The sequence below is a fragment of the Gouania willdenowi genome, chromosome 7 (assembly GCF_900634775.1).
Source record: "Gouania willdenowi chromosome 7, fGouWil2.1, whole genome shotgun sequence".
In the NCBI taxonomy this organism is placed as follows: domain Eukaryota; kingdom Metazoa; phylum Chordata; class Actinopteri; order Blenniiformes; family Gobiesocidae; genus Gouania; species Gouania willdenowi.
Genome location: NC_041050.1, coordinates 5344394 through 5371812, shown reverse-complemented (window position 1 = coordinate 5371812; position 27419 = coordinate 5344394). Strand labels below are relative to the sequence as shown.

At 37.8% G+C, this 27419-nt stretch overlaps 2 protein-coding genes across 2 annotated transcripts; one reads left to right on the top strand and one right to left on the bottom strand.

Moving 5' to 3' along the window:
- The first annotated feature begins 3276 nt into the window (after positions 1–3276).
- eif2d (eukaryotic translation initiation factor 2D) lies at positions 3277–21353 on the top strand. The gene is made up of 15 exons (XM_028453744.1): positions 3277–3502; positions 4997–5187; positions 5263–5346; positions 5445–5535; positions 6376–6483; positions 9623–9897; positions 11463–11580; positions 11665–11710; positions 13204–13310; positions 13403–13558; positions 17937–18026; positions 19110–19205; positions 20565–20685; positions 20758–20932; positions 21022–21353. Exons 1-15 carry the CDS (start codon positions 3447–3449, stop codon positions 21090–21092), a joined length of 1785 nt encoding a protein of 594 aa, XP_028309545.1. The 5' UTR covers positions 3277–3446; the 3' UTR covers positions 21093–21353.
- Positions 21354–21714: 361 nt separating this feature from the next.
- LOC114466552 (probable G-protein coupled receptor 139) lies at positions 21715–23033 on the bottom strand. Its single transcript, XM_028452071.1, has 3 exons — positions 22955–23033; positions 22019–22880; positions 21715–21754 (listed from the first exon to the last, which is right to left on the bottom strand). Exons 1-3 carry the CDS (start codon positions 23031–23033, stop codon positions 21715–21717), a joined length of 981 nt encoding a protein of 326 aa, XP_028307872.1.
- Positions 23034–27419: the final 4386 nt, after the last annotated feature.

Sequence of the window (27419 nt, the reverse complement as noted above, 5' to 3'; positions counted from 1 at the left end):
TTTCTTTTCCTTGAAGAGTGCCGGTCCCACTCAGCTGCACACACACATTACGCTGGCGTCCAGTGAGGGAACGCAGAGCGTGTAAGGCAATTACAGTGACACACAAAACAAGAAACAGGCATCTGTTCACTTTCATTTCCCATCCTCAATGTGGGCCTTTCTGTGACAGCGATCACACTTTCTCTGTGACCACTACAGCCAGCATGTGACAAGGTTTCAAATAGAAAGGCACATGACTACAAATGTGGGAATACTAAAATAATACTGGGGGGAAAAAAACATGTAAACTGTACACGGGAAAGTCCCAAGTCCTCTGTGGGAAATCAAACCCAGGACTTTCTGCAATGTGGCTCCAGTGCTACCGCTAAGTGCTTCTAATACATGAAGTTAGGCTGACAAATGATAAATTTAATCCATGCTGCACTGAAAAATATTTCAATGCCTTCTTTACAGGCAAGCAAACAGGGTGAAAGTCCAGAGGTTTAACGTGATAACCCTACGTTAAAAACAAAGTACGTCTTTGGCTGAATACAAGCTTTTTCACTCTTAGAAGGAAGAAATCTGAAATTCTATAACGTAGTGGTTCTCACACTTTTTGGATCAAGGGATCCTTTACGAAGGAGAAAATTCTTCAAGGACCCCATCATAATCATAATCTTACAGCAAAATGTGTAATAGCAATATTTGTCCACAAGCAATATTGTAAACATTTTATGTACACAATCCCTGGCATCGATGGTCTTGTCCACAACAACAGAACAACTTTTTTCCACGGATCTCCTGTAGCACAGATGAGATGTTGTTCAAACGCCCTGAGCATGTGAAACTGATGAAAGCTGATGATGTTTTCTCAGAGCGCAGCTGCGCTACACGAGAATTGGATGGAGCTTCACAGGCACAGCAAAGTTAAATGGGCACTGGTGGCTCTGTATTTAGGAGTCACTGATGATTTGTGCAGTGTTTTTTGGCAATTTTAGAGAGCGTTTGGGTGTTTTAGGCAGTGCTTAATGCAGCCAGGACAGGAGGGTGGAGAACGGTGCACCTTATCAGTTGAACATTTCCCCATGAAAAACATTCCTTGCCTCACGTTGACTGTGTTTTATCCTGATTCTGTCCATTTCGCGTTTAACCGTTTTCATTGGTCGATTTCGTGATTCCGTCCACGATTCCGTTAATGCAGATTTTATAGGGCCCAAGTAGTGTGTTCAGCTGCAGCTGAGGGGAGGGGCTGCACGTGTGACTGTCTGTGTCTGCAGCAGAGAATAAAGTTGTGTCAAATGAAACAGGCGAGGAAGAAAAAAAAACTGGAGATGAACTATAGATATATTAAGAGACGAACACGGCGCTGTTAGCATCGATACTTTTGCAAGTGAGTGTCATATCCGATACTCACTTTTTGATATCAATACTTTATTCAGTATCGAGTTTTTTGACAACACTACTTAAAAAAAAAAATGAACGTTTTGCAACACCAAATTACCCCAAAATAACGGATGCACACACTTGAGGTATTTGGAAGCCATTGACAAAGTTTCAGGTCCAACAGACACCGTGTCAGAGAGAAATACGCTCCACAAACACACGCACACGCGCACACACACACACACACACACACACACACACACACACACACACACACACACACACACACACACACACACACACACACACACACACACACACACACACACACACACACACACACACACACAGACCTTTCTTGCATTATAGATAGATGAGGCTCTTAGAACGTAAGATGCTTACAGTTTGTTCCACCCAGTCTTTTCAACGGGCTGACATCAGGTCACGTGACTGCTGACTCCGCAATGATAAACATGGTGGACATCTCGTATGTTTTAGTGGCAAGTTGCCTTATTTCAAGATAGATTGTGGCTTTAGAATTATTTTGACGATTTGCTGTGAAACTACTGGGTTGCATAATCTTCACGTCAAACTGCCATTTGTCGGACCCCTGGGTGCCATAGAAATTATTTATTCTTTTAACATTTTAACGTAAATGTTTAAGATCGCTATAGTAGAAATGAACCTGTACTAGTCTTGTATATCACATAAAATGTGTTTAATGTATTACCAATAAACAAAATATGTGCACATTTTTTTTTAAAAAAATGTTTAAAGTAGTTTTTTTCCACAGTGAATGAGCAGTGCGTCGTGACCACCAATTACATACTGTACATGTGAAGTATGTTTGTATTATTGGGGCATTGGTCCCATATGTAGATGAACACTTTTATAATAATACAACATGAATAAAAAAAAAAAAAAAACATGTACCCGAAGCTGCAGCTCGAGGACCCCTAACCCCAGTTTAAGAACTGCTGCTACAGAGAACGGGCAGATAACGCATAACAGTATAATATGTACTTTTCTGAGCACATAAATATGATTTTGCATTATACAACTGTCAGATATATGACAATCACTATCAGTGTGTTTGGCTGTAGTGCACAGCACACTCTTCTTCACCTTGTAAAAAAAAATAAAAAATTGTCACACCTCGAGTCTTATCTTATTTCATTCACTTATCCTTTTAATGTATTTTAGTTTGACTATCTAATTATGTGTTTTTCAAAATTATAAACACTGAAAACAATCCCAAGTGAGCAATATTTTATTTTATTTTGAAGAGATTCAGCGGTATGAATAAGAGTGCTAGTAATATTCTTTCTTTCTTTCTTTTATTATTTTGCATGAGTTCAAATTATTTTAGTTTACTTACTTTTCTGATTGAGTCATTGTTACATATTTAAAATAAATAAGTAAATGCATTATAAATGAAAACATATGTAATTTATAGTTTATTTTACATGTGTTTGACAAGAATTTCACTTGCATATTTAGTGTTTGTTATTTTGTATAGTAATTAATACACACAAATTAATTAATGTCTATAATCTATTGTCATCTCCAAGGATTCAAATTCAAATCCGGAGATATTTTTCAACTAAAATCAAAGTCAGAAAATATTTTTTACACGTCAATATATTTTTTCTAAACACAATATTATCTTTAATCATAATCATCATGAAGAAAATAATAATAACTGAGAGAAATAGTGTTAAACGTTTTCTTTTCAAAACGAATTTACTTGCTATAATATATGAGTGGTCTGAAGCTAAGAATAAATGCGATTCCCAAAGAAACATTTAAACATTCAAACCCTCGTTGATTTTCTCTATGTGTGCATCTTTACTCGTCCCCCGGAACTTTTCTCATGCGCGGTTTCTGACCGGAGGTAAATACGTGTGAGACTCATTTAGATAGAACGCGGTGCAGCTTATCTTTATTAAAATATCTCAAAAAGCCAAACAGGCAGGCTGTCAACTGCTATGCAGTCTTTTCACAAATATGCGACAACTTTATAGTAACTATTAAGTTTGACTCTATGAGGTTAAATCGGTCTGCTCTTCTCATTTTGTGAGATAATGTTTGCTAAAGCGTTTCGTGTCAAATCCAACACTGCTATAAAGGGCTCTGACAGGTGAGTCACACACACAAGAATCCAAACTGAAGGTGTTATATACGTGTTTTTACCTCTGTGACGCTTTCATGACCTTGTAACTTCGTCCAAATCATGTACTTAATAAAATAACTTCACACCATGTGAATAAAAACGCATCACTGGGCTCTGACGTTTAGTTAGCAGTGCGCATGTGCGGGTTTTTAACGTGGTCAAAGTTCGGAGACGCACAAGTGGAATAAAATATTTTCTTTAATTAAATGTTGCTCTTAATTTTTACAAAAGTGGCCGTTTTTTTATTTTTCACTAACTCCGCAAGTCCTCAGCAAATAAACATCCTAATTGTTTCATTTAAAATGTTTTGCCTGTAATATAGATACTGATATTTTGGTCCCTTTTCAAATTTAAAATATGTATTATCATGATATTATTATGATATTAAACGTGTATTAACATGCTTTTTTTTTTTCCTTCTTCAAAATACACCTTTATCTACGGAAGGGGATTAGGGCCACACAAATTTGGTCATTTTCACTCGTTTTTTTTCCTGTGTTTTGTGTGGGAGGAGCTTGCAGGCGTCTCAAAAAAAAAAAAAAAAAAAATCAAGGGAAAAAGAAATAATAATAATTCAAAAAAAAAAAAAGATTATTTCTACTACTCGCTCTGTTTTTTTAACGTATTGTTTTTTTTGTTTTTTTAGTGGCCCTATTCCTCTTCTGTGTTTATCTGCTGTTTTAATGTGATCCTGAATATTTTTTTGGGCTTAGATTTAGTTTCAGATTTTAGAGCACATACAAGAATATACTGTATTAAACATTTTTCCATCTGGGTCTGTGCTGTGTGTGTCATTTTTAAAGAGTAGAGACGTGAGGAATATGGATTGTTTTCCTGTAAATGGATGGTTGAATCGTTTGAACGGCTATTATGCAATTTTTTGTGATTATTTTTTTTTTTTTTGCACAACATTCCTTCTGCACATCTCAACTCAAGCATAGCAATATAAATGTAACAATAGTAAACTCAAGTACGGTAACCATATTAAGGTTGTTTGGCACGATTTCAGAAAGTATCATGACATCAAATTTGGAAAAAACTGTAATACTGAAACAAAATGGAAATTGGGGATCTGTCAAAAACAATTTAGGAAAATTTAAAATGGAAAATGAGACTAGTAATATTAATGAAGTAAATAAAAATAAAAATCTACTTAAATATTGATCATAATAATGATTAAGAAAATAGTTTTTAAAGATACAAATGTAATGAGACTAGTTTAGGGACTGTAGAGTAATTTATTTATTTCTTTTTAGTGTAAATGATAGACTATCCTTTGTTTTCTGACACTAAATATAGTTTTTTTTTCCCCTCAACCACTTTCATAAGTTTGCAGATTTCCCATGTACTTCCAGTGTTCTGCGTAAATTTAAAATGCATTAAATAGTTGGCTTTGTGCTGTAAAAAGGAGAGCTACTGGGTAATTTTGTTTTCTGACTTTTTGTTGTTTTCTACTTTCAGGCGAAAGCTCAAGTCCGACCTGTTAGCAGCGTTTCCTTCTCTCTCTGCTGATGATCTTTCTGAGCTGGTTCCCAACAAAGAAGAACTAAATGTTGTAAAGATTTATGCCCACAAAGGAGAAGCAGTGACACTTTATGTTGTCCACAAAAATCCTTTGTTTTTTGAGGTGGAGAAACGACTGTATCCCACAGGTGATGAAGCACATTCAGCGTGGGGAAATGAGCTCTTTGCAATGGAAATGAATCTGTGATGTTGTTGTTTTTCAGTCTACGTGCTGTGGCGCTGCCCAGCTCTCCTGCCTACGTTCACTACATGGCCTCCTGTGCTGCAGAAGCTGATCGGAGGAGCGGGTACTTTTATTTCTACAAACTAACGTCATGTTCTGAGCATGTATTTGTTGGTGATGGTAAATGATTAACAGCCCTTATTATGTGTTTATTTTTTACAGATCTCATGTTGCCGGGAGTGGTGGTGCCTCCATGTGGTCTACCAGATGTAAAGCAGGGCGACTGTTGTGCCGTCACTCTCGTACACAACAGGTGTGTTACGGTAAAGCAGTGTTTCTCAACATTGGGGTCGGAACCCCATTTAGGGTCATCAGACACTGGGAGGGGGTCGCCAGATGCCTTCAAGAAACTAAGAATTTTTTTTGAGCCCATTTTTTTGCTTACTTTTACCCATTTTTTTATGCAACTACAAATTTTCTATTGTTTAACCTATTTTCATCACTTTTTTCGTGCCATATTTTTGCTCCTTTTAATGCATTTTTGCTACATTTCTGCCAATTCTCCATCAAATTTCCATGCCTTTTTTGCACATTTCTTTTTTCGCCGTTTATAAACCATTTCCACCACTTTTCCCACGTCACATATGTTGACCTGTTATTGTCACTTTTAACCTTTTCACCACAATTCATGCCTATTTTTTGCCAATTTAACCACATTCACGATTTGTCATGTCCATTATTTGCAAATTGAAACTAATTCTTCCCAATATTGACAATTTGAACCCTTTTTAACACTTTCTCTGTTCGTTTTTGGCCACACTTAATTTCCACTTTTTAACCAATTTCTGTGGTTTTCAAAAATCCCATTCAACACCTTTTCCACCATTTTAGGTCACTTTTAAACCATTTTATTTCTGATTTAAACAAGGATTTACATCTTTAAGATGACTATATACTATGGTGCAAATAATAATAAACTTCCTGGATAACAGTGAATATTATTCAGATAAATAAATAAATGTGGTTATCACGGATTCATAGAACATTGGACCATCATTTTGCTGACTTTATAAATGGGCCCCGAAACTTTCCCTTTATTCTCCCTTTTTTATGGCTGTCAATAATTCATCTGTGCTTTTGTTGTCTTTGACAGAGCACCAGTAGCAGTCGGTCAAGCTTCTGTGTCCAGTGCAGAGATGCAGAGCCTGGGTATGAAAGGCCGAGGCGTGTGTGTTGTCCACACATACATGGATTCCCTTTGGTGAGCTGCTGCTCTTTGTTTTGTGTGAATCCAATGAATACAAGTGTCATTAGATGGTGAATTCTTAACCAGTAAACACAAGACTCTGCGTACACAAACCAGGTACTAGGGTTTTCATCTTTAAAGGGATCCTCCACTGTTTTTAAAAAAATGTGGCCTGAAACTTTTGAAATGTACTTATTAGAAGATCTATGCCTAGAAAATAACACTTTTTTTTTTTCAACATATTGGTTTTATTAACTTTTGAAAAGTGGATGATCTTACCATTTTAGAACCTTTTTTCCATCATCTTGAAATCACGTGACTGATGATGTCACGCGGCCCCATTTGCGTGTAAACATCCCATTGTTTTCCATTGGAGTGAAGCTTTCAGCCTCTTTTTTAGGTCATTTAGCAGCTTTTTTGGTCAAAGTGCCAATTTGTGTTGCTTTTGGTTGCTCTAAATAATCAGGAAAAGTTAAAGAAGTCGATGTAAACTTATTTCATTTACCGAAAGAGAATAAAAACAGATTCAGTTTCAACATCTAACTTCTTTTTTAAACATCTTTGATTGTCAAAGGATTCTTTATTGTCACCAAAAGGTAATACCAGAAAATACAGTCCTCCAATAACACGTGTGGCTCTAATTTGCTTATTGACTAGTATCTTCTTCTTCAGCCATCAAAGCTGACTGGATCATAAGCCGGAGGTTGTGTCCTCTGTTGTATTTTATTAAACACAAGTGCAATTGATTGTTTTGTACTTGCGCTCAGTGTCAAAGGAAGCATATCAATTGTAGCATTAGCTGATATAACCTTTCAGACAGAAAAATGTCATGCACTTGAGCCCCCATAAATCCTTATTCCACATTAGTAATTGGTGGGATAGACAGAAGGCGAGTGGTGGATGAATAACAACCGTAGTACTTTTTCAAATCATTCAGTTCAGGTTATGGAGTGGAGGTTATCTGTCGTTTACACCTGAAAAGCCATTAACCAGCAGCTTTATTGTGAAAGGTTCTTTCTACTCAGTACTGGGGTAGGTTTACAGCAATTTAAGGAGTTGAGTTTTGTTATAACCATGTTGATATATTTAATATTTACTCACATCATTGCACACAAAAGAAAAAACTAATATTACTCACACAGTAATTGGAAATAGCAGCCCCAGGAATGAGTTAACTTACTGTAAGCAGTAAGAAAGTCACACTGGTTCCCAAACAAGGGTACGTGCATATTTTTTTGCAATTTATTGAAACAGGATTGTTTTGTGCTGGAGAGGACATTTTATCACACTTCTGACAATAGGAGACAATAATTAGCTACATTTTACAAAGGAGACAGTATTTATTTACTATTGAAGTAATCACAAAAAAAAGCATGATATTTTTACAAAATAATTTCAACTTGAATTTCCATTCATTGTTTTTAAATTCAGCTTTAAGAAGCCATTGTTTACAAGTTACAACACATTTAGGGGTTTTGCATATGAAATTATGGGGACGATACTAATGATAGGAAGCGGGGGTACATATGATTTGACAAAAATGCAAAGGGGGTACTCATGACAAAAAAGATTGGGAACCACTGCAGTAAGACATTAAAGACACTGGATCCGTGTGTTGATGCCCACAGTTCTTCTGGTGTCGTCATGGACTCCAGAAAGCACATGTCACATAGCATGGCTAATTAGAACCTGCTTTTTTATTATCATTATAGGAGCCAGACAGCCTAAGCTGCCTGGAAATTTTTTTTATCCTGCATGTTCAAATTTTTGTCAAAGGTCCAGTCACATGCCAGATTGACTAAGCTGAAAAAACAGACCAATAGTCCTGAAGGTGGCGCTAAAGGAAGCCTCTAAGCTCAGCATTTTTAAAAATCACAACAAATCAACCATATGTGCTACAGATTTGCAACTTTTACCAAAATGTAGCCCAAAGACGCCATTACTCTGTTTTGTTTTCAAAAACTTCTCCCACAGTTTTTTGAAGCACACCAAACTTCCATGGCCTCCAGCTGGCCGCAATTCGGCCCCTAGCTGAAAAAAAACCACATAATCGGACTCAGGGGAATAAGACGCCTCCGATGGTGCCACTTTTTTCATGAAATTAGCACGTTTTTACCCGGGAGAGATGCACATATTTGGACTCGGACAGAGCAGATCTTTCCGCTGACATCTTGTTTGGCTCGATCTGAGCACTTTGGAAAACCAATGAGAGAAGCAGTACCGACGCTGGAGCCACTTTCACACTGCTCTCTCCCATAGACACAGTACCCGGAGGAGGCGCCCTTCCCGCGTGTGGTTCCAACGCCTCTAACTGACACGCCCCCAGCATTTCAGAGCAAAGAGAAGTGCTTGTTTTTTTATGATTTTGAGACTTATTTTTTTATACATAGTGATTTGGCTCAGTGGTCAATGTACGTTTGTCTTAACTTGAATTCTGCCTTTAAACGCTAACTGCTGCTGTCTTGTTTTGCCTGAAATTGCCTGGCCACAACCATTGCTGCACAGCAGCTATAATTATTTCTTAAACTTCAGGCACTTTTATCTAATCTGTAACTGTTTATGGAGCTGATGGGGAAGCGTTTCACCCGAGTCCTCCAATCTACACAGGAAACCAGCCACTGACCACAGGCTATGAACACATTATTACACAGAGGTCAACTTTCACCAAATGTTTACAAATAACTGGAGAAAGAGAGGCGACCATGCAGATTGTTAGAGGACAAGATTGATTCAGCTCATTGTTCCAAACAGACGTCGACTCGGCGGTTTTTCTGAGTTTGAAGCATGTGAGTAAAGAAATGAGACTTAGAACACAAGGTGAAAGCTACAGCAGCAGATACGGAGGAGTAACAGAGGACGGTCCACGTGTCAGCAGCGATAAAACGTTACACCAATTTAGTCACACTTAAAGCTTAGCTCACCCTAAAATCATGAAAGTTGAACATCCTCACAAAATAAAACCTTGTGGATACTGCAAACACATCTCAGCAGGGCTGGGGCTTCAACCCATAACCTTCTAGCTTAGTCTCTGCCTCCGATCCTTGATTTTCTATAAACAATAAATGGAAATCTAAATTTTATGGATCAAAAAATCACGTCATTTGAATTCAGCAGCTCATAACTTTCTCTGACAAAGTGATTATTTTTGTTTTAGGGCATTTGGTGACAAGTCATGTCCTCCATGTGTGCCAGATGAGAACGATGAACACAGGAGCTATAAAGAGGAATGTGAGGTTAGTGAGGAAGAGGAGGGGGCAAAGGTGGAGGTTGAGCAGTCCCTGGAGGAGCAGCATACTGCCAGCGAATCAATCACAAAGCAAGACTATGGTGGGATTGAAGATCTGAGCCTGGCTGAGAAAGAGGAGGAGAAAAGTGAAGAAGGCGACGAGAAAGAGGAGGAGAACCAGGAGGAGCAGGAAACACCACAAGGTAGAGTTCACTTCTGCTTAGTCAGCAAATCTCTTCATCTATGTATGACATGCTCAGAATCATTTAAAAAGTAGTCCACGGAAAAAAAGATTGATGATGGATGTGTAGAGCAGTGTTTCTCAACATATGGGCTGGAACCCAAAAGTGGGTCACAGAAAAGGGTAATAAATCTGCTTTGAAATACAAGCAGTGCATTGCCTTTGCGAACATAAAGAAAAAAACACTTTCATTATTAGATTAAAAAAATAATGCGAAGATGATTATAATAAGATAAGATGCACACACACATTGGTCACAAGGTTGTTTTACACTTGTGTACATCAAAAGTACTAGTGGATTTTAATTTTTACTGCTTTAACTGACATACAGTTATTTTTTTGCAGTAACAATATCACAGGGTAGTTGGTTCTACTAATTAGATATATTTGTACAGGGTTTTTCAACCTTGTGGTCACCTGGAAAAAAATGTCTAGTAAGTAATAAAATGAAAAAATACAGATTAAAGTTATATTTTTCTATTTAGAATTTTTTTAACCTTTTTTTCCAATTTGTATACATCTGTTTTGCACAATTAAACAAACATTGCATCATATTAGGGATGTCCCGATACAACTTTTTCACTTCTGATACGATACCGATATTGCAACCTTGTGTATTGGCCGATACCGATATTGATCCGAAGCGATATCAGCACAAATCATACATACTTTTATTACTTATTTTGTAGTGTGGAATGTTATAAAAGGCTTGATGTCACTCAAACAGAGAACAATAGTCAGCAACAGTAGGGATGAGAAAAACTGACCCATTTTTAATTAACCAATTGGCTACATAACTTTCAACATAATATCTACAGTATTCTACAATTGAATAGATATAATATAATATATATCAGGGATTTTAGATGCAGTCCGATAAAATCCAATATTCGTTTTCTGGAACAATATCCGATATCAATATCGGATCGGGACACCGCTACATCATATTACAGAAATAGACATACAGTACATGAAGAGGCAGAAAGCTCAAAGAGCTTAAATAAGTCTTATTCTTTCTGAGACAAACACACCACACACAATCTCAAACAACTGTATTCTTTACTTTCACTTTCTGAAATATAAATCTAGTTCAAATAAAACGCAGTATAAAAATATCAGAGCTAGCTCATATTGTCACTTTGTGCACTAATACTGGCTACACTGTATGTGTAACAGCATAACAAACATGAACAAAAACTAATTTTAGAGGAAAAAAAACCTCTGGGGTCGCCAGAAATTTGTAATATAAAAATGGGGTCACATCAAGAAAACCACTGTATTGGTAAGTATGTTATTAACTTTAGATATGTTGGACACTTTTGATGGTTTCCTTCATGTTGTGAAGTCATAAATCTAAAGTACGTCCCTTTAAAGCTCCTGTTATCTTCCATTAAAACCTCCATCCCAGGCAGGTTGCACAGCAGGCATGGAAGGTGGTCATTCTGCTGGTTCAACTGGGAAATTATGGTAATTGAAGCAACATGTTTAGAATTCTTAGAATGTGACCCTTGTCATCTGATTTCACAGCGCTGATGGACGCCCTGCTGTTGCAGTGTTTCATGCATGCACTAAAGACAAGGGTGAAGAAGTCGGAGCTCCCTCTGCTGACCAGCACTTTTCTGAGGAACCACATGTTCTCCTGCTGGTAAAAGAGCACTTACTTGATTTATGTTTGAACAGGCATCGGGATCATAAAGAAATATAGCTGAGGTCTGTTTCTGTTTTTCAGCCCGAGTGGAAAACAAATTGATATCAAAAAGTCCAGCTATAAAAAGGTACATCAATTAGTGGGACCATACAGTATATGTCCTCTTTTTACGTCTTGTCTGGCCAGATTTTATAAATAGATGGAAACGTCCGGGTTTCCCAGGGACCTTGAATGCATCTTGGAGAACACATTAATTTAAAGGCAGTGGCTATCCGTACGGTTACCATATCAATATACCGACATTCTGTCCGTACGCAGCACCCCTCATTTGCCGGTTTAGGTCACGTTGCTAAGACTAAACCTAACCGTAAACCTAACCCTAAAAATTGTTGCGATATAGGGATATAACTTACTCTAAGACGCTACGTGCGCGCGTGCACTTCGGTAAATGTACCAATAGCACTGGGGATCGTCTGTACAGCAACCGTACGAATAGATACTTTTTAATTTAAAATACCGTAGCGCCGCTAATCTTTGCTTTATCAGAGAAATTCCACAATTTTCTGAAAGCTAATGAGTTGCTCTTTACAGCCAGTGCCATGTAATTACTCTCGTTTTACTCACACGCGACAGAGTCATTAAAGACTAGGTTTTACACTATCAGATTGTTTTTAAGTCTTTGTTATAAAGAGATAAATAATTTTTTTTAAAACTATATGGACAATAACAACTAATTTATCTGCTACATTGTATTTTGTCATTACAAGGTAGATTCAAGAAAACGTTGAGTACTTTGAGTATGTCGTGGTCGGCCAAAGTGGCCTCTTTTTTGGAAATCAAAATATGCTCACCCTAACATCAGTTGTGTCGTGACTACCAGGGGTTGGGGTCAATAACATTTTTCAATTACAATTAAATTACTGTGACAGTGACCAGTATTTTTTCCAATTACGATTAAATTATCCTCAGAAAGTCATTTACAATTACGCTGTCAATTACAAAAGTTCAATTAAAATTAATCACAATTACTGAGCCTGAAATAAATAACCTAATAAAAGTTAATCATCCTCTTGCGTTAGCTTTCTGTTAGCATCTTTCATGATAACAGGTGCTAAATCAGCTATAAAATACAAAACAATTTATCTATCATCTAATTTGTTTCTCTTAACCTTTGGTTACCTTGTTAGGCTTCCTAATCAATGCAAATATAGGTTTTAATATTTTTGGTGTGACTGTTTTTTTTTTGTGTCAGTATACCCCTTGAATTATACTTTCTAAAAATGGTAAAATATGGGAAAACTTGATAAGAAACATATTTTAATAATTGTTAACTACATATGTGTAGAACTGTTCCCCAGTTTTGTGTTAAATTAATATTGACAATGTTTATAGAATTTTCATGGCAATTACAAAGTCAATTACTTAAACTCAATTACAATTTAGGTACGATTACAAGAACAACATTTTCTTTTTAATTACAGTTACAACTACAATTATGCCATAATTGTAATGAAGTATTAATTACATGATTACAATTATTATGTAATTACTTTTGAACATCAGTATAAAAACTCTGTAGTTGATTAATTGGATTTCTCTCCACCCCCCACAAAAAAAAAGCTATCAAAGTTCTTACAGGCCATGCAGCAGCAGCATCATCTAGTACGGGTGAAGGAACTCACTAAGGGAGTGGAGAGCATTGTGGAGGTGGACTGGAAACATCCACAGTGAGTAGAACCATGTTTTTAAATTTAAAGGCATTCTTTGGGAGTCCAATTTGTCACGCATCAGCACTCATATCACTGTGATGTTTTAATAGACTGCGTTCCTTCGTCGCTCCAGAGGAGACGGATGTGGAAGCAGCTTCAGTGTGTGATGAAGTGGAAGGAGAAATTTCCTACCATCCTCCAGAGATCACAACTATCTACTCTGTGTCAGCACGTCTGGAGCTGCTGTTTCTGGATGCAAACAAGAGGTGCGTGTGCGTGCGTCCGTGTGTGTGTGGGTGGCAAAAGCTTTAGGAAGGGATGATGAATCGTGTTTACATAAAAGAAGCTATAAATCGTCTGCAGCTCCTGAGGCCTACACCTTCACCTCTGACCTCTCTTTGATGTGTCGTCATGGTGATATTATGTTGTCCCTTTAAACATCCCCCCCGTCCCACAATAGTAATGTCTGACTATAACACATTTAACTAGGCTTTACTCTATCAGGATTTTTGGGCCGATCATTTTCACCATTCAATCTTAGGTTTTTGTGCACAAATGTGAGTGAAATAAAGCTGTGGCACGTAAAGCAAACAACTCTTCAGTGTAAATGAGACGATAAAACAATGCAATGGGAGCATCTACAGAAAGTTTCATCACGACAATGACGTCATTGATCAGATTGGAAAATGAAGATATTACAGCTGATCACATTAATTGCATAAAATGCAAAATATCGACCAATCTGATATAGCCGATCAGATCAGTGTAAAGCCTATATGTAACCCAAACTGGCACAATAACCACTCCTATAATATGTGTGATAGCCGTCTGGTGGGTTGTAAATGTACTGCAGGTGTTTTACAAAAATGACACAAAAAATTGGGAATTATTCAAACTAAAAGTACACTGATTGATTTCTAGGATATTATTGTGACCTACACAGTGTTACACCCCCTTAGTTCAATTCCAGCTACTGTTGTGTGGATGTAGTGTCTTAAATCACTGAATGTGTCCATGACCGTATGTTGAACCCAGAGTAAACCTTTCCGTGTGTTTGTTGACTTTCCATGTGAGTGTTGACTTTCGGCAGCTGAGCTGACAGCAGCAAAAGAGCAGAGCGGACCTCACAGAGGAATTTATTTACTACACATGAACTTTTTCTTCTGAGAAAGGATACGATACTTCAACAACAAACTCTATGATTTACCATCTGACTGGCTCTGAGGTAATCATCTACTGCTTTTTTATTTGCTGGCTCAACTGGAAAGCTAAGTAGCAAGCTAGCTCGCTACAAGTAGCAAGCTAACTAGCAGAAGAATGGCTCTTTCCACAACAGAATACAGCAGTCTTCTCCAATAAATTACTGAACTGGAGACTACAGTGTGAGAAATACAAGTAAACATTGAGGTTAATTTCAAAACAGCGGAGTGGATAAAGCTAACTCGCTACCAGCCCAAGCTAACAAAGCTATCAGACCTAAAGAGGATCTTGTTCCCGTTGATAAGCCAACAGGTGCGAGTCCTCCCTGGAATACTCTGGGAGCTAAGCCTAAGAAAAAGTCATATCCACTTCAAAGGCTAACGGGCCAAGCAAAGCGCCCTGATATCAATAATGAGACGGACTGGCCTGCACTGGCTTCGCAGACTGTAGCCTCAACATCAACTCCCTTGTCTGCCCAGGCACAAAAGTGGACATTTGTTAAAGGCAGGAGTATTACCAAGTCACAAACCCAGTTTCTGGCTCTAATGAGGTCAACACACAACCTTCTGGAACTGCGAAGACTGAAAGTGCTTCAGGAAAACAAAAGCGACATGGTAAGCCAAAGCAACAACCTCACACACTGATAGTGGGAGACGTTTCTGTTAAAGATGCTCAGAAGATGGTTAGCAGCAACGTGAAAGTGATTTGCTTCCCTAATGACACAGTATCAGACCTGGCTGACAAAATCTTGCATATTGTTGCAGATTTCCCACATTTGAAAAATGTTGTGATTCATTTTGGATTAAATGATTTAGCCAAGGAGGAGTCTGAGGTGTTAAAGCAGGATTTCACCCATCTGCTAAAAACTGTGAGCTGTTCGCACAAATTTTCCTATTTTTTGGGAATGTCGTCATCTTTTTAGAGCAGATGGACTGTGTCTAAACAAAGCTGGAGTAAAACTTTTCACATCCAACTTATTTTACTTCACCTGTCACACTGCTATCAGTTCTGATAAAGACAGAGGACAACATGTACCATCGGAGAACAAAACAACAAGGAAAGAACATGGAGTCGATGAGCTTCCAGCAAGAAATCAAAATCACCAAAATGAAGAGGTCAACCCACCGCCCATATCTCAGGACCCACCTGCTTCACCCCAAAGTTCACCTACTTCCACCTCATCCAGCTTCTCTCCTACCCCTGTCTTCTTGGATTTAACTGCCCAGATGAACGAGCTGTTTCTGGCTGGCACAAGACTGACACCCCACCCTTTACCCCACCACGGTCCCATCTTATCTCCTTTAAAGAATCAATCATACCACCCATCCCTCCTTGACGATATCAGGCCCAGGATTATTTTTCTCCTCAGGCCAGTTGTGTTCATCTTAGAGCGACACAGGTCTGATGTGTGCTGGGTCTGGACTGCAATAGCTCTATTTTCAGGAACAACCAGAAAAAGTCAGGGCCTTATGGAGTTAATGCAGCTTCTTTAATTCCTGTGGTGACAGGTAACACAGGTAAAAATTTGAAATTAAAGAAAAGCAAAAAGCTTAATAGAGATAAAAATTTGACCCCATAACATGTCATCCAAAGAGTCCACCAGTGTCTCCAGTAAAATCTTTAAAATTAGATTTCTTAATGTTAGATCTCTTGTTAACAAGTCACTACTAATTAATGATATTATTTTGACACATCACTTTTTACTTCTTAATGAAACGTGGTTGAATGATGGTATCAGTAATACTATTCTCAATGAAAGTGCACCACAAGACTATTTATTTCAATAAGTGTCGTACTTGCAGGAAAGGTGGTAGAGTTGCTGCCATTTTTAAATCAATATTTCAGTGCAAAGAAATAACTTTTGGTGATTTTATCTCCTTTGAATATATGCCGTTCTTACTGAAGGGTGATTCAAGAGTTCTGTTTTTAGTCGTTTATAGACCCCCAAAATATTCTGGAGAATTTATGGATGAGTTTGCTGAACTGCTGTCAGTTGTATGCACTGAATACAACTTTTTAATAATAACAGGTGACTTTAACATTCATGTAGACAACAACATGGACAATAACAACATGCCAAAGAGCTGTATGCTTTAATGGACACTTTTGGTCTTATGAAACATGTGACTAGTCCGACACACACTCAAGGTCACACTTTGGATCTGGTTATCTCTAAAGGTGTTGATATCTCTGCTGTTGATGTAAGAGACTTAGCTCTACTGTATCTGATCATTTCTGTGTCTTTTTTGAATTAGAGACTGTAAGATTTGTTCCCCCTACTTCTGTGTGTTTAAAGAAAAGGTACATAAACACAACACAAGTGCACAGTTTATGGAAGCCATAGCAATGACACCAACATTGAGTGCTGAGACAGTTGATGATCTTTTGGATGAGTTTAATACAAAAGTCTGTAATGTCATAGATGTGGTGGCTTCAATCAAAACTAAGAGAAAACCAAACATACAGAAAACACCTTGGAGGAGGACTGAGATAATGCAGAATTTGAAATCTGACTGTAGAAGAGCTGAGCGTAAATGGAGATCAACAAAACTCCAAATTCATCTAGAACTATTCAAAATAAGTCTGCGAAAATTCAATGATGGCTTGTTCAAAGCAAGGCAGCAATACTTTTCTGAAATTATTACCAAAAATGTCAACAACTCTTCCATGTTGTTTTCTGTAATTGAAAAGCTCACAACCCCCCCAGATCAGATAGCCCCTGAATTACTGTCAGCTGGAAAATGCAATGAATTTGCTGTATATTTCAATGAAAAAATACAATCAATAAGGTCAAACATCAGAACAAACCAGCAAAATAACAAAAATCTTAAATGTGACAAACTAATGGGATACTTATAATTCCAGCATTTGTTTGTACCATTATTTGCCATATATAGGCTGTGTATATATTTTTTTCAATCTATGTGCCAAGATGGATAAACATAAGTGGTGCCATTTGTCAATGGTTTTCTAAGCTTGATCCCTTGTCTTGAGTGGAAGTTTTTTTTTTTGCTACAGTGAACTCAGCATTTGTTGAGGTTTAATTTTATCAGATTAAATATTAACGACTAACATAGGCTGAGCCCATTCAGTTTTCCTGAACCAAAATGTTTGCTTTGCTGGAATTGGTCAGACCTCACTCCTCCATGGTTACTGGGTCCTCAGTAACCATGGAGGAGTACTCCGATAGTACTCACTTCCGATACGATACCGATATTGCAGCCTTGCGTATTGGCCGATACCAATACAATATCAGCATGAATCATACTTTTATAACTTATTTTGTAGTGTGGAATGTTAGATTAGGCTTGATCAAGTGACGTTACTCAAAAAGAGAACAATAGTCAACAATTCAAGTTCACTTCAGTTATTTTTTTACTGTCAGTATATGGTGGGAAAAACTGAGGGCAGCTGTTCTCCCTCATACATCTGCTGCCTCCACAGGAAAGGAGCGACAATGAATCCGACTGAAGTACGAAGTCTCGTCACAGACTACGTGAAGAAGAACGACTTGGTGGTGGAGCATAATAAAAAGTAAGAAGATGAAACTCAACTACAGCTGCTGCGTTATTTGACAGGGTTCTTCCAGAAGCTTAAAAAGTCTTAAAAGTTATTAATTTCATGAATCTAAAAATAAGGCCTTAATTGTCATTAAAATGTGTTAAATAAATGTTTCAAAATTTTAACACATAAGTATGATTTTATGATTGTAATTAGTCTCACATTTCAAAATAAATGATAACGTTATTTAAAAATGTCTAATTTACCATAACATTGCGCAGTCACGACAGCGGAACCAAGTATAAAACAGTGACGCGGTTATAGTGCGACTCGGATACGAGTCATGCTTGCAGCAACTTTCAACAATTTGGGGAAATTTAAATTTTACAAAAATTGCCTGTCCAACGACGATTTTTTATTATATTTTTGTTTTATAGATTTCTGACAATTTTTGTAATCATCTTCTGTGTTTTTGGAGTGATTTTGATTTTTTTTTTCAGTTTTTTTTTTTGTGTTTTATTGTCATTTTGTGTGTTTTTGTGTGTTTACTTTGGGGGCCATCAGCTGCACTTCTACACTAGACACAAGAAAAAATACTCTAACCTTGTGTAATTGATGTAACATTAATAATAATATCAAATGGCAATAAAAGAAGTAAAAAATAAAAAAAAAATACTTTAATTTGACTGAAGCTGTTTGAAAACCTAAAAAATCAGGATATTGCTTTTTGGGTTTTACTAAGTAGACCGTATCAGTTGAGTTGTTTGTTAAATGCTTTAAAAGAGATAATCTTAATTAACTGAACGCTGTCCATGTGCTGCTTGATTTCTAAACTGAGTGCAGTGTCGAGCCGATGGCTTTTAAGGCCAGAGAACGATCGCAGATTAGAGTCGACTTAATGTCTTTAAACTCTGCTCAAATGTTTAACTGTGGCTTTGAAGCCTAATGGACATCCCATGTTTCCATTTAGTTCATGAAGAGATTTCTACATCTTTAGATGTGAACCAAGGAGCAAATTTAATCAGATCTGTCATGGAAGTTGGCATCACTTAACAAGGCAGCGTGTTCCCTGTCAGTTCTTCTATTTAACTCCTTTTTTTTTGTAACCGCTAACAGTTTTGTGACGGTGAATCCTGTCCTCTGCGACTGCTTACTAGAAAAATCTGAGTACCAGGAAGTGGAGACTCTGAAGTGGGACGACCTATTTAGCAGGTAAAGACCAGTGTGTACTCAATGCTTGTCCACCACTGAAACACTTCTCGTTAGCTTTAGGGGTGGAATTCACATGTGTGGCCATTATGGAGATGCATTATATACAACATTCTACCATCACTGCTGACATGAGAAAAAATAACAACTGTCCCATATGGAATCCACATGGAATATTTGACAGAGGGAAGGGAAACTATCTGAAGCTATCTGATATTGTTGACAGTAGGACATCATGGGGCAAACTAAAGAAAAGCCCTGTTTTCCTTTTCAAATCTGCAAGAGAAATGTATGTTTGTCTTTACATTTTCCACATTTAAGTTTTATGTTTCTACTACACTTTATTTATACTATTCAGTAATTCTACATTTTAAAGTGATGGTATTATTTTTTGGAAATGATTCCAACATAAATTAAATAAGCCGTGTTTTTAAAACGAATCATGAGGACATTAATAATCATTTGAGGGGCCACTTTTAAGCTTTTTATTATTTTACCCAAAAATCAAAAGTCCTAAACTCACCAAGTCACAATGTAATGCTAGGTTTAACTAGTTTAGATGCTATGGTGACGTAGAATTGTGGTTCAGTGTTTCCTATAAATGAAGGTTTTCAGGTTTAACAGCAGAAAGACAAAGAAAAGACAAAAATTGCCTTCAGCTTTTAACACCTAAATCATTCCAGCATATGGAGAAAACAATTAAAATAAGGTTTGACAATATTGAGCAAAATCAAAAGTACTTGGTATCAAAGAAAAATGAATGAACTCATGAAACGACATGAAAAGATAACCTGATTATATTATGCAACTACTCTTTGGTCTGATGCTCAGGGAAGAACCTTGGGTTGTGGCTTGGTTCTCACAGGAGGAATATATGTAGATTAGCATTTCTTTTTTTAGTTTTATAAAAATAAAAATAAATCATGCGGAATTTGCAATACGACACGGACTACACCCTCACTGACCTGTTTTGGAACAATGTCAAACAATTGCATCGTAAAACAGGCGGTCTAATGAGGAAAGCTTTGTGTTTTTGGTGCAAATACAGCGTTGAACAGTTAACTCAAACAATTATTTTAAGCATGTCTAATATGATTTCTGGTAGTTTAAAAGCTAGTAATGAAATCTGATTAGGGAAAGCCGATGAAATTGAATCAAAATGGATTTTGCAAAATTTTGAAATGGAAAATCAGAGCCTCTATTTATGATTTTCCATGAAGACGCTCCTGATAATGGAGTTTTTTGAGGAAGCGATGCAAAAAGACTAAGAACGAGCTGGAGTCGTTCTGTCAACAATTCTTACCATTAGTAGCACTTAAGACTATAAGTCATTTTAAGATGACTTCCACTTGTTTTCAACAGGACTTTAGGAAGAATGCAGGTGTGCCATCAAGTAGTTTTCCCTGGTAAAGCACCCATAACAAAAAAAGGCCAAATTGAGCCCATTGACATTTCAGTGGCTTCTCGTGGCTCCAATAAGAAGGTCAGTGTTTAAACCTCAGATCTGTGTGAAAGTTAATTGATGGATCTTTTAACTTTTTTTTTTTTACTGTAGGTGACATTGATAAAGAACCTGGAACTGTATGGACTAGATCCTGCTGCTGTGGCCTCGGCTTTGCAGCACAAAGTCCAGGCCAGCTCAGTGTTACATCCTGTTCCAGGCTCTAAAGACAAAGTGCTCGTCCAGATTCAAGGAAACCAGGTCCATCAAGTCGGCACTTTGTTACTTGGTATGGCGTCGCATAATAAGTCAAAGATTTAACTCTGAGTTCTTAAATTTAGTCAAATTAACCCTGATTGTCTTGTATTATTGTTTCAGACCACTACAGGATTCCTAACAAGTACATACAGGGCCTAGTCAAGGCTCCCAAAAGTATGAAGAAGAAGTAGCCATCCAGTCTAGCATCTGCTTCAACGTCTGATTAGATTAAAGAGATGATCACTGATGTGAAGAAAGCAGATTCTGTCATTTTTACCATGTTGATGACACAAGCATGGCTTTCCACTACAGCTTTGATTGCCGAGACAGATTTTAAAATTAAATCACTAAATGGTTTAAAATAAGCCAAGTCTGTGCAGGCTCATCATCCCATGTAATTGGTTTCTTATGGCAGCAGGGAAATGTCAATAAATCTTTAAGGTTTGCTGAAATTGTTTCAATTGCCACTTGAGCATGTGTGTCTTATATATGTATATATATATATTCTATTTTGACTAGTGATGACAGAGAACAAAAGTGGGGCATCAATGGGTAGCAAATGTCCACAGCAGGTGCTCAAACCAGGTTTCTGTGATTTTGGGCCAGTAACTAAACCACTACATTTGGGCATTTACAAAATATTAAATCCATGTGCAGTTCACGTGTCAAAGCTGCTCAATAAAACCTTAATGAAAGTAAATCCACTGAACACATGCAACCCCCTACAGTTCTGATAAATGCATGAACCAGCACAAAAAATCCCCATACTTCACTTGAATCTAACTGCACATTGACACTCGGCTTTGCCAATGATTAACCAGTCTGCTCCTCCTCGTGTTTGTTTGCAATTCGTCTGGAAACCACAGGCAGGAAATTCATTAAACTGATGTCAAACAGTGGAAAATTGTGTCAGGATGGTAAACACGTGAAAGAAAATACTGCTGTGATAAAGAAAATTACAACTGTGTTTTATAACTGCTTGGCGGCTAAAATTAAGGGAAAGCTTTCGTTAAACACACAAAGTCCACCTGTGCAAACTTCCTCGAATGTGTGTATACGCTAGGTTTAATGACGATTAATTCTTTCTGCGGTTTTAAATATACATAAAGAGACGTGCCTGATGCAGGCTATAAACTCCTGGCGAAACTTAGCTTGCGTACACACGTATAGGTACATGTTAGCAGCAGAGTTGCTAAGGCTCAGCATGGTGCCTGTGTCGGCAGCGATGTTTATTCGCTGACTGTAGTCGTTGCGATCCAAAGTGTACATGTCAGTTGTGCGGAGGATGATCTGAGTCACGGCGCGAGGGATGGAGAGCAGAACAAAAGTCATGGAGACTGTCACCAAAAGCACAACAGATTTTCTCATCCTGGAGCGAAGGATAGGCTTCACCTTGTGGAGTCTGAGAGTCGAATCTGCAGAGATGTGAATGCGGTTGCGGAGAGAAATGAGTCGTAGAGTTAGTCCGTTTAGGGTTAAGATGATGAGAAATGGGAATAAGTAGGCTTGCAAACTTTGGAACCAAATCAGAGCATGAATATAGGGAGCCGGGGCCTCCGGTCTGTAGATACACATTGTTTGGTTGTCCACTTGGACTGAGGTGTTGGACCAGTAGTAGGGGATAGCAAGTACATGACTCAGGACAAAGATGGCTACTATAGTCCATGTGGCACATCTCGGGGTACAGATTTTGACTTTGATTTTCCATGTATGAATGGCGATGAAACGCTCCACGGTGAAGAAAACCACGAGCCACGTAGAAGCATTAAAGGCACCGTAGTTGAAAATGTCTCTTAAGCTGCACCACGGCTCAAAGCTCCAGAAAGGTTCCTGCTGGTGGTACTTGAACGTTAGCTCAAGCACCACGATGAAGAACAGAACAAGGTTGTCAGCCACAGACATGGCCATGAGGTAGAAGGTGCCGGACCTGGAGAGCATACAGTTCCTCCTCCAGATGATGAGAAAGTTGATGGCATTGGCTGAAGGAGAAGATGTTCATATGTTATTGATGTGCCACGTTTTCTTAAAAACTAAATGTCTGACTTGTACTCACATGGAATACCCACAGCTGCGAGTGTCGGGTAGAAAACCTGCTGTAACGTCACCATCCAGTGTTTCTCCGAAGAACTCATATCGCCTCACAACCACGATGGTGCTGCGGCCTCAGGGATGAGCTTTAACTAATATGGACCCTCCCACCTTCTCAGAATATAGATGTTGTCAGAGCATGGTCAACATCCAGAATTTACACTGGGTGATGAGAGTTAGAGGGAGGATTTATGGTGGTGTGATGATAGTCATAAAGCTAAAGGGTCACCCTTTGCGTTGCGTTTATCGCTTAAAATATATACCTAAAACGATGGTTACTTTTTAGCTCTTTGAATTAGAATTCTCACTTAAGATGATGAAAGTCATAAGGGTAAAGGGTGTAGCTGTAAGGTCAGTGCATGTTTTGGTTATAGGGTTTTCCATTCAGAAAAGGATATTAAAAACAAAATGAGTGGTTGTTTGATTTTCTTTTTAAAATTCAAAAATAAAGTTTGTCTTAATCAGACTCAAGGAGGGATAAACAAAACTTTAAAAAAAACAACTTATTTTCAATAATGTTAGATGACAAAAGTAAGAGCGTGTTTGAGGAAGGTGCTGTGTCAGCATTGCTTTGAAGCTGATTTTTTTTTTTTTATTCCACTAAAAGTAAACATAAGAACCAAAAGCTCTACCAATTTACAGTATTGACTTCCATTTAACCCTTGATTCATTATGATTACTGCGTTTTTTCTACTAGTTAAGTTTACTTAAATTGACTACACACTGTACAAGCTTTGATGATCTAAGGCTTTTAAACAAAAGTAAATCCCTTCTTTTCTTTTTATTTGCTTTGATCCTCATTTACCAATTCCAGATGCCCCATCTTGTCCCACAGTTGCACCAACTGTGTTCATGCATAAAGTAAAGCCGCCTCAACGTCTCGTAGCAAATTGAATAGATTTGGAGGATACATACCATGCTGTGTCCGATAATACAACAGATGTAGGCCATTATTGGGTCCAGAAAAATTGAAGTCACAAATATAAAGGACTTTGTGTTCATATTTTTGATTTAATGTAAGTGGATGCTCCACCCAACACCTGTTTTGTTCATTGTTTTTTCAGTTTTGAAGTCCCTGGTCAGTCATGAGTTGTAAAATGGGATTAGACTAAGCACTAGACCAGCTGTAGATCCATCCTCAGCCTATTAGCTCACTAAACAGTACCAAAACACAACGAAGGAGACACGGTTTGAGATGTGAGCAAGCAGAATGTCATCATTCATCATGGTGTACAGTATATTCCTACTTTTTTTGTTTAGCTACCATGCTAGCAGTGGTTTGTGATGTTTTCCCCCTGCAGGCCACCATACTTTGCGCTCTTTCAGTTGGAGTGGTTCTGAAAGAATGCAAATAATGCTAGTATGCTACCATTATATAAATGAAGATTTCTGAGATTTCACTTAGTTGATGTTTCTGGTAACATAGGCTACTGCTACAAATGTGCCCAAAAAAACCTCCATTTGTGTTCTGGGATCTGCAGAAACATTCAGAAACCAAGCACTGCAAGAGCAGCTAGAGTTATGCTGTGGTAATAGTACGTCTTTAAAGTCAGCACTAAGCTTCATACATTTACACACATATAAGTCAAGTGTATGTTCAGTCATAAAAATCTGTTCAGCAAAAACATCTGAAAATGTGAAATGTTGTAAATCGGATTTAATAACAATCCAAAGTGAAAACTTGGCCACATTAGGCGTGTCAGATGAATTAGATGGCGTCACCTATAGAAGTTACATGTGTGTATGATGTGCAGAGGAGGTTAAAGTGTGAAAGTTCTTGGCCTCAGACAACACCGTGATCGCAATAGGATGAGAATAACACGAGGAGTATCTAAAAATGTCTTATGCTGTATATTTGCCTTGTACAGTTAAAGGCATTAAATAACAATAAAATGGTAACACTTTAAATGTTTGGACAAAAATTAGGTTCTTAGAATGCAAATCAGACACAGCCAACAAGCGGCTAATGAAAAATGCAATCGCTTACGTCAATGGTTCTCAAACTTTTCAGCCCACGACCCCCAAAATAAAGGTTCCAGAGCCTGGGGACCCCCACTGTACCTGAAGGTGGTTGAACAGACATGAACATTGAAGAACAGTCATGTGGAGACAGGGCCATCTATAAGGGGGAATAAAGGGGAGAGATTTTTGGGACACATCCATAAAGTCAGCAAAATGATGGTCCATTGTTCTATGAATCTGTGATAACCACATTTATTTATTCATCTGAAAAATATCCACTGTTACTCAGGAAGTTTATTATTATTTGTGCCATAGTATATAGTCATCTTAAAGCTATAAATCCTTGTTTTAATCGGAGACAAAATGGGTTGAAAGTGACAAAAAAAAAATCGTGGAAAAGGTGGTGATATGGGATTTTAAAAACCACAGAAATTTGATAAAGAGTTGCAAAATAAAGAGTGGACAAAAACGGAGAGAAAAAAATGGTGTAAAGTGTTGAAACTGTCAATTTTGGCTTAAAATTGGCAGAAAAAAATAGTTTAAACTGGCAAATAATGGGCACGACTAATCATGAATGTGGTTAAATTGGCAAAGATAAGCATAAAATGTGCAGAAAAAACATTGAAATTTGATGGCGAAGTAATGCATTAAAAGGAGCAAAAATATGGCAAGAAAAAGTGATAAAATATGGCAAGTTTGGTGTAAAAAGGGTAAAAAAAAAAAAAGCAAAAATGGGCTCAAATTGTTCAAAAATATTCTTAGTTTCTTAAAGGCATCTGGCGACCCCCTCCCAATGTCTCTGCCTACATGGCAAGAAAGAGAACAGCAACAAACCACAATACAACACAACAGAGATGTTTTCCGTAAACGAGTTTACAGTAACTGAGAAGCTAGTGTATCTAATCATTTAAAGGGGACATATCATGGTTTTAAATCCTTTCTTTTTACATATAAATCATACAGTTGTGGTCTATATAAAGCGGAACTGCAATGCTTGGTCTGAATTCCTCATTATTATAGCTCCACCCCTTTTCAACCCCTTTTCTGATGTGCTTCTGAGAGCAACTCGTTTTGGTGCGGTCTCTTTAAATGCAAATGAGACACTCCATACCCCGCCCCCTCTTCAGGTGACACTCGGTTCAACGCCACCCTGCTCGGCCATTTTTGTAGTTTGATAGAAGAGATACGGCTATGTAGCGGCGCATAAACTTTTTATTCAGAGGTTATTTACAAAATGTCAACAACAGAAGACTTGTCCATCCAGCCTTACATGTTTGAGCCAGAGTCTGACCCGGCGGAGCGAGATGAAAATAAAGATGATGAACCTGCAGAACCCTAACAAGTGAGCTAACACAAGCACCGAGCTAACGCTAGCGCCAAGCTAACGTCACGAAATGCATTTTAATACAGTCTTTTCGGAGACAAAAACGACAAAATGAAATGACTAATGAAAACTTTAGACTTAAATGAAATCACGTAGGCCATATCATCAAGGATCTAAAACGAGCACACAGCGCTAACATATGAAGTCTGAAGACGGTGCAACTGCTAATGCTAACAAAACAATGACAGGGACGTCTTATCATCACACTTTTTAGCGTTATTTACAGCTTACCGAAGTGCTCTGTTCATCGTCTCCAAAGATAGAAGGAATTGAACCCTCAATCAGACAAAGTCTTTCGGCAAATCCATCTTTATACTGGCGGTGGTTGCAGAAGCAGTCATCCTTGAAGTGCTTCACGCACACAAAAATGACCTTACCCACAGATGTGGGTACATTTCCGTGAAAAATAAAACTCAACCAGGCACTTTGAAAAGGTTCTGATGCTGGGAGACGGTGTAATGAAGCGTGTGGGTTACTACATCCATCAACCCAACATTTTGACTTATCCTCTCGTAACTTCGGCATCCTTGAGCTTGGACTACAAAATAAAAGCAAGAAATAAAAATGGCGGATTGCTTGAAGTGTTGGACCTGGAGTTGATGTCCTAATTTGGCAGTTCCGCTGCAAATACTGTGATGTAATAGTTCAAAAAGCGTAATAGAGAATAGAAAAATCGAAACAGATTGAAAAATATGAGCAAAACAGAATATAAAGATATCTACGGAGCACCTGAAGAGACTAATTTGATTTTTTCTGTACTTCTAAGCACTCTAAATATACAACAAAATGCATTTAAGGGCTAAAAAAGTGGATTTAGCATGATATGTCCCCTTTAAATATAAAAATAACACTGCAACTACATTTTCCCTGTCTGTGATCGAGTTAATACTGGCTCAGAGAAACGCCGAGCTTTCCATTGTACAAGACAATGACCACAGCAACTCACATTCACGTGTAATGATGGGTATCACCACTAAGGAAACATGTGGTAGATTTCTTGAGTTTGAACCTTGACCTCAAAGCCAACGGATTTCATTAGAAGCAATCCTTAATCGCAAAGGCCAACAAGGAGCCACGGTTATAA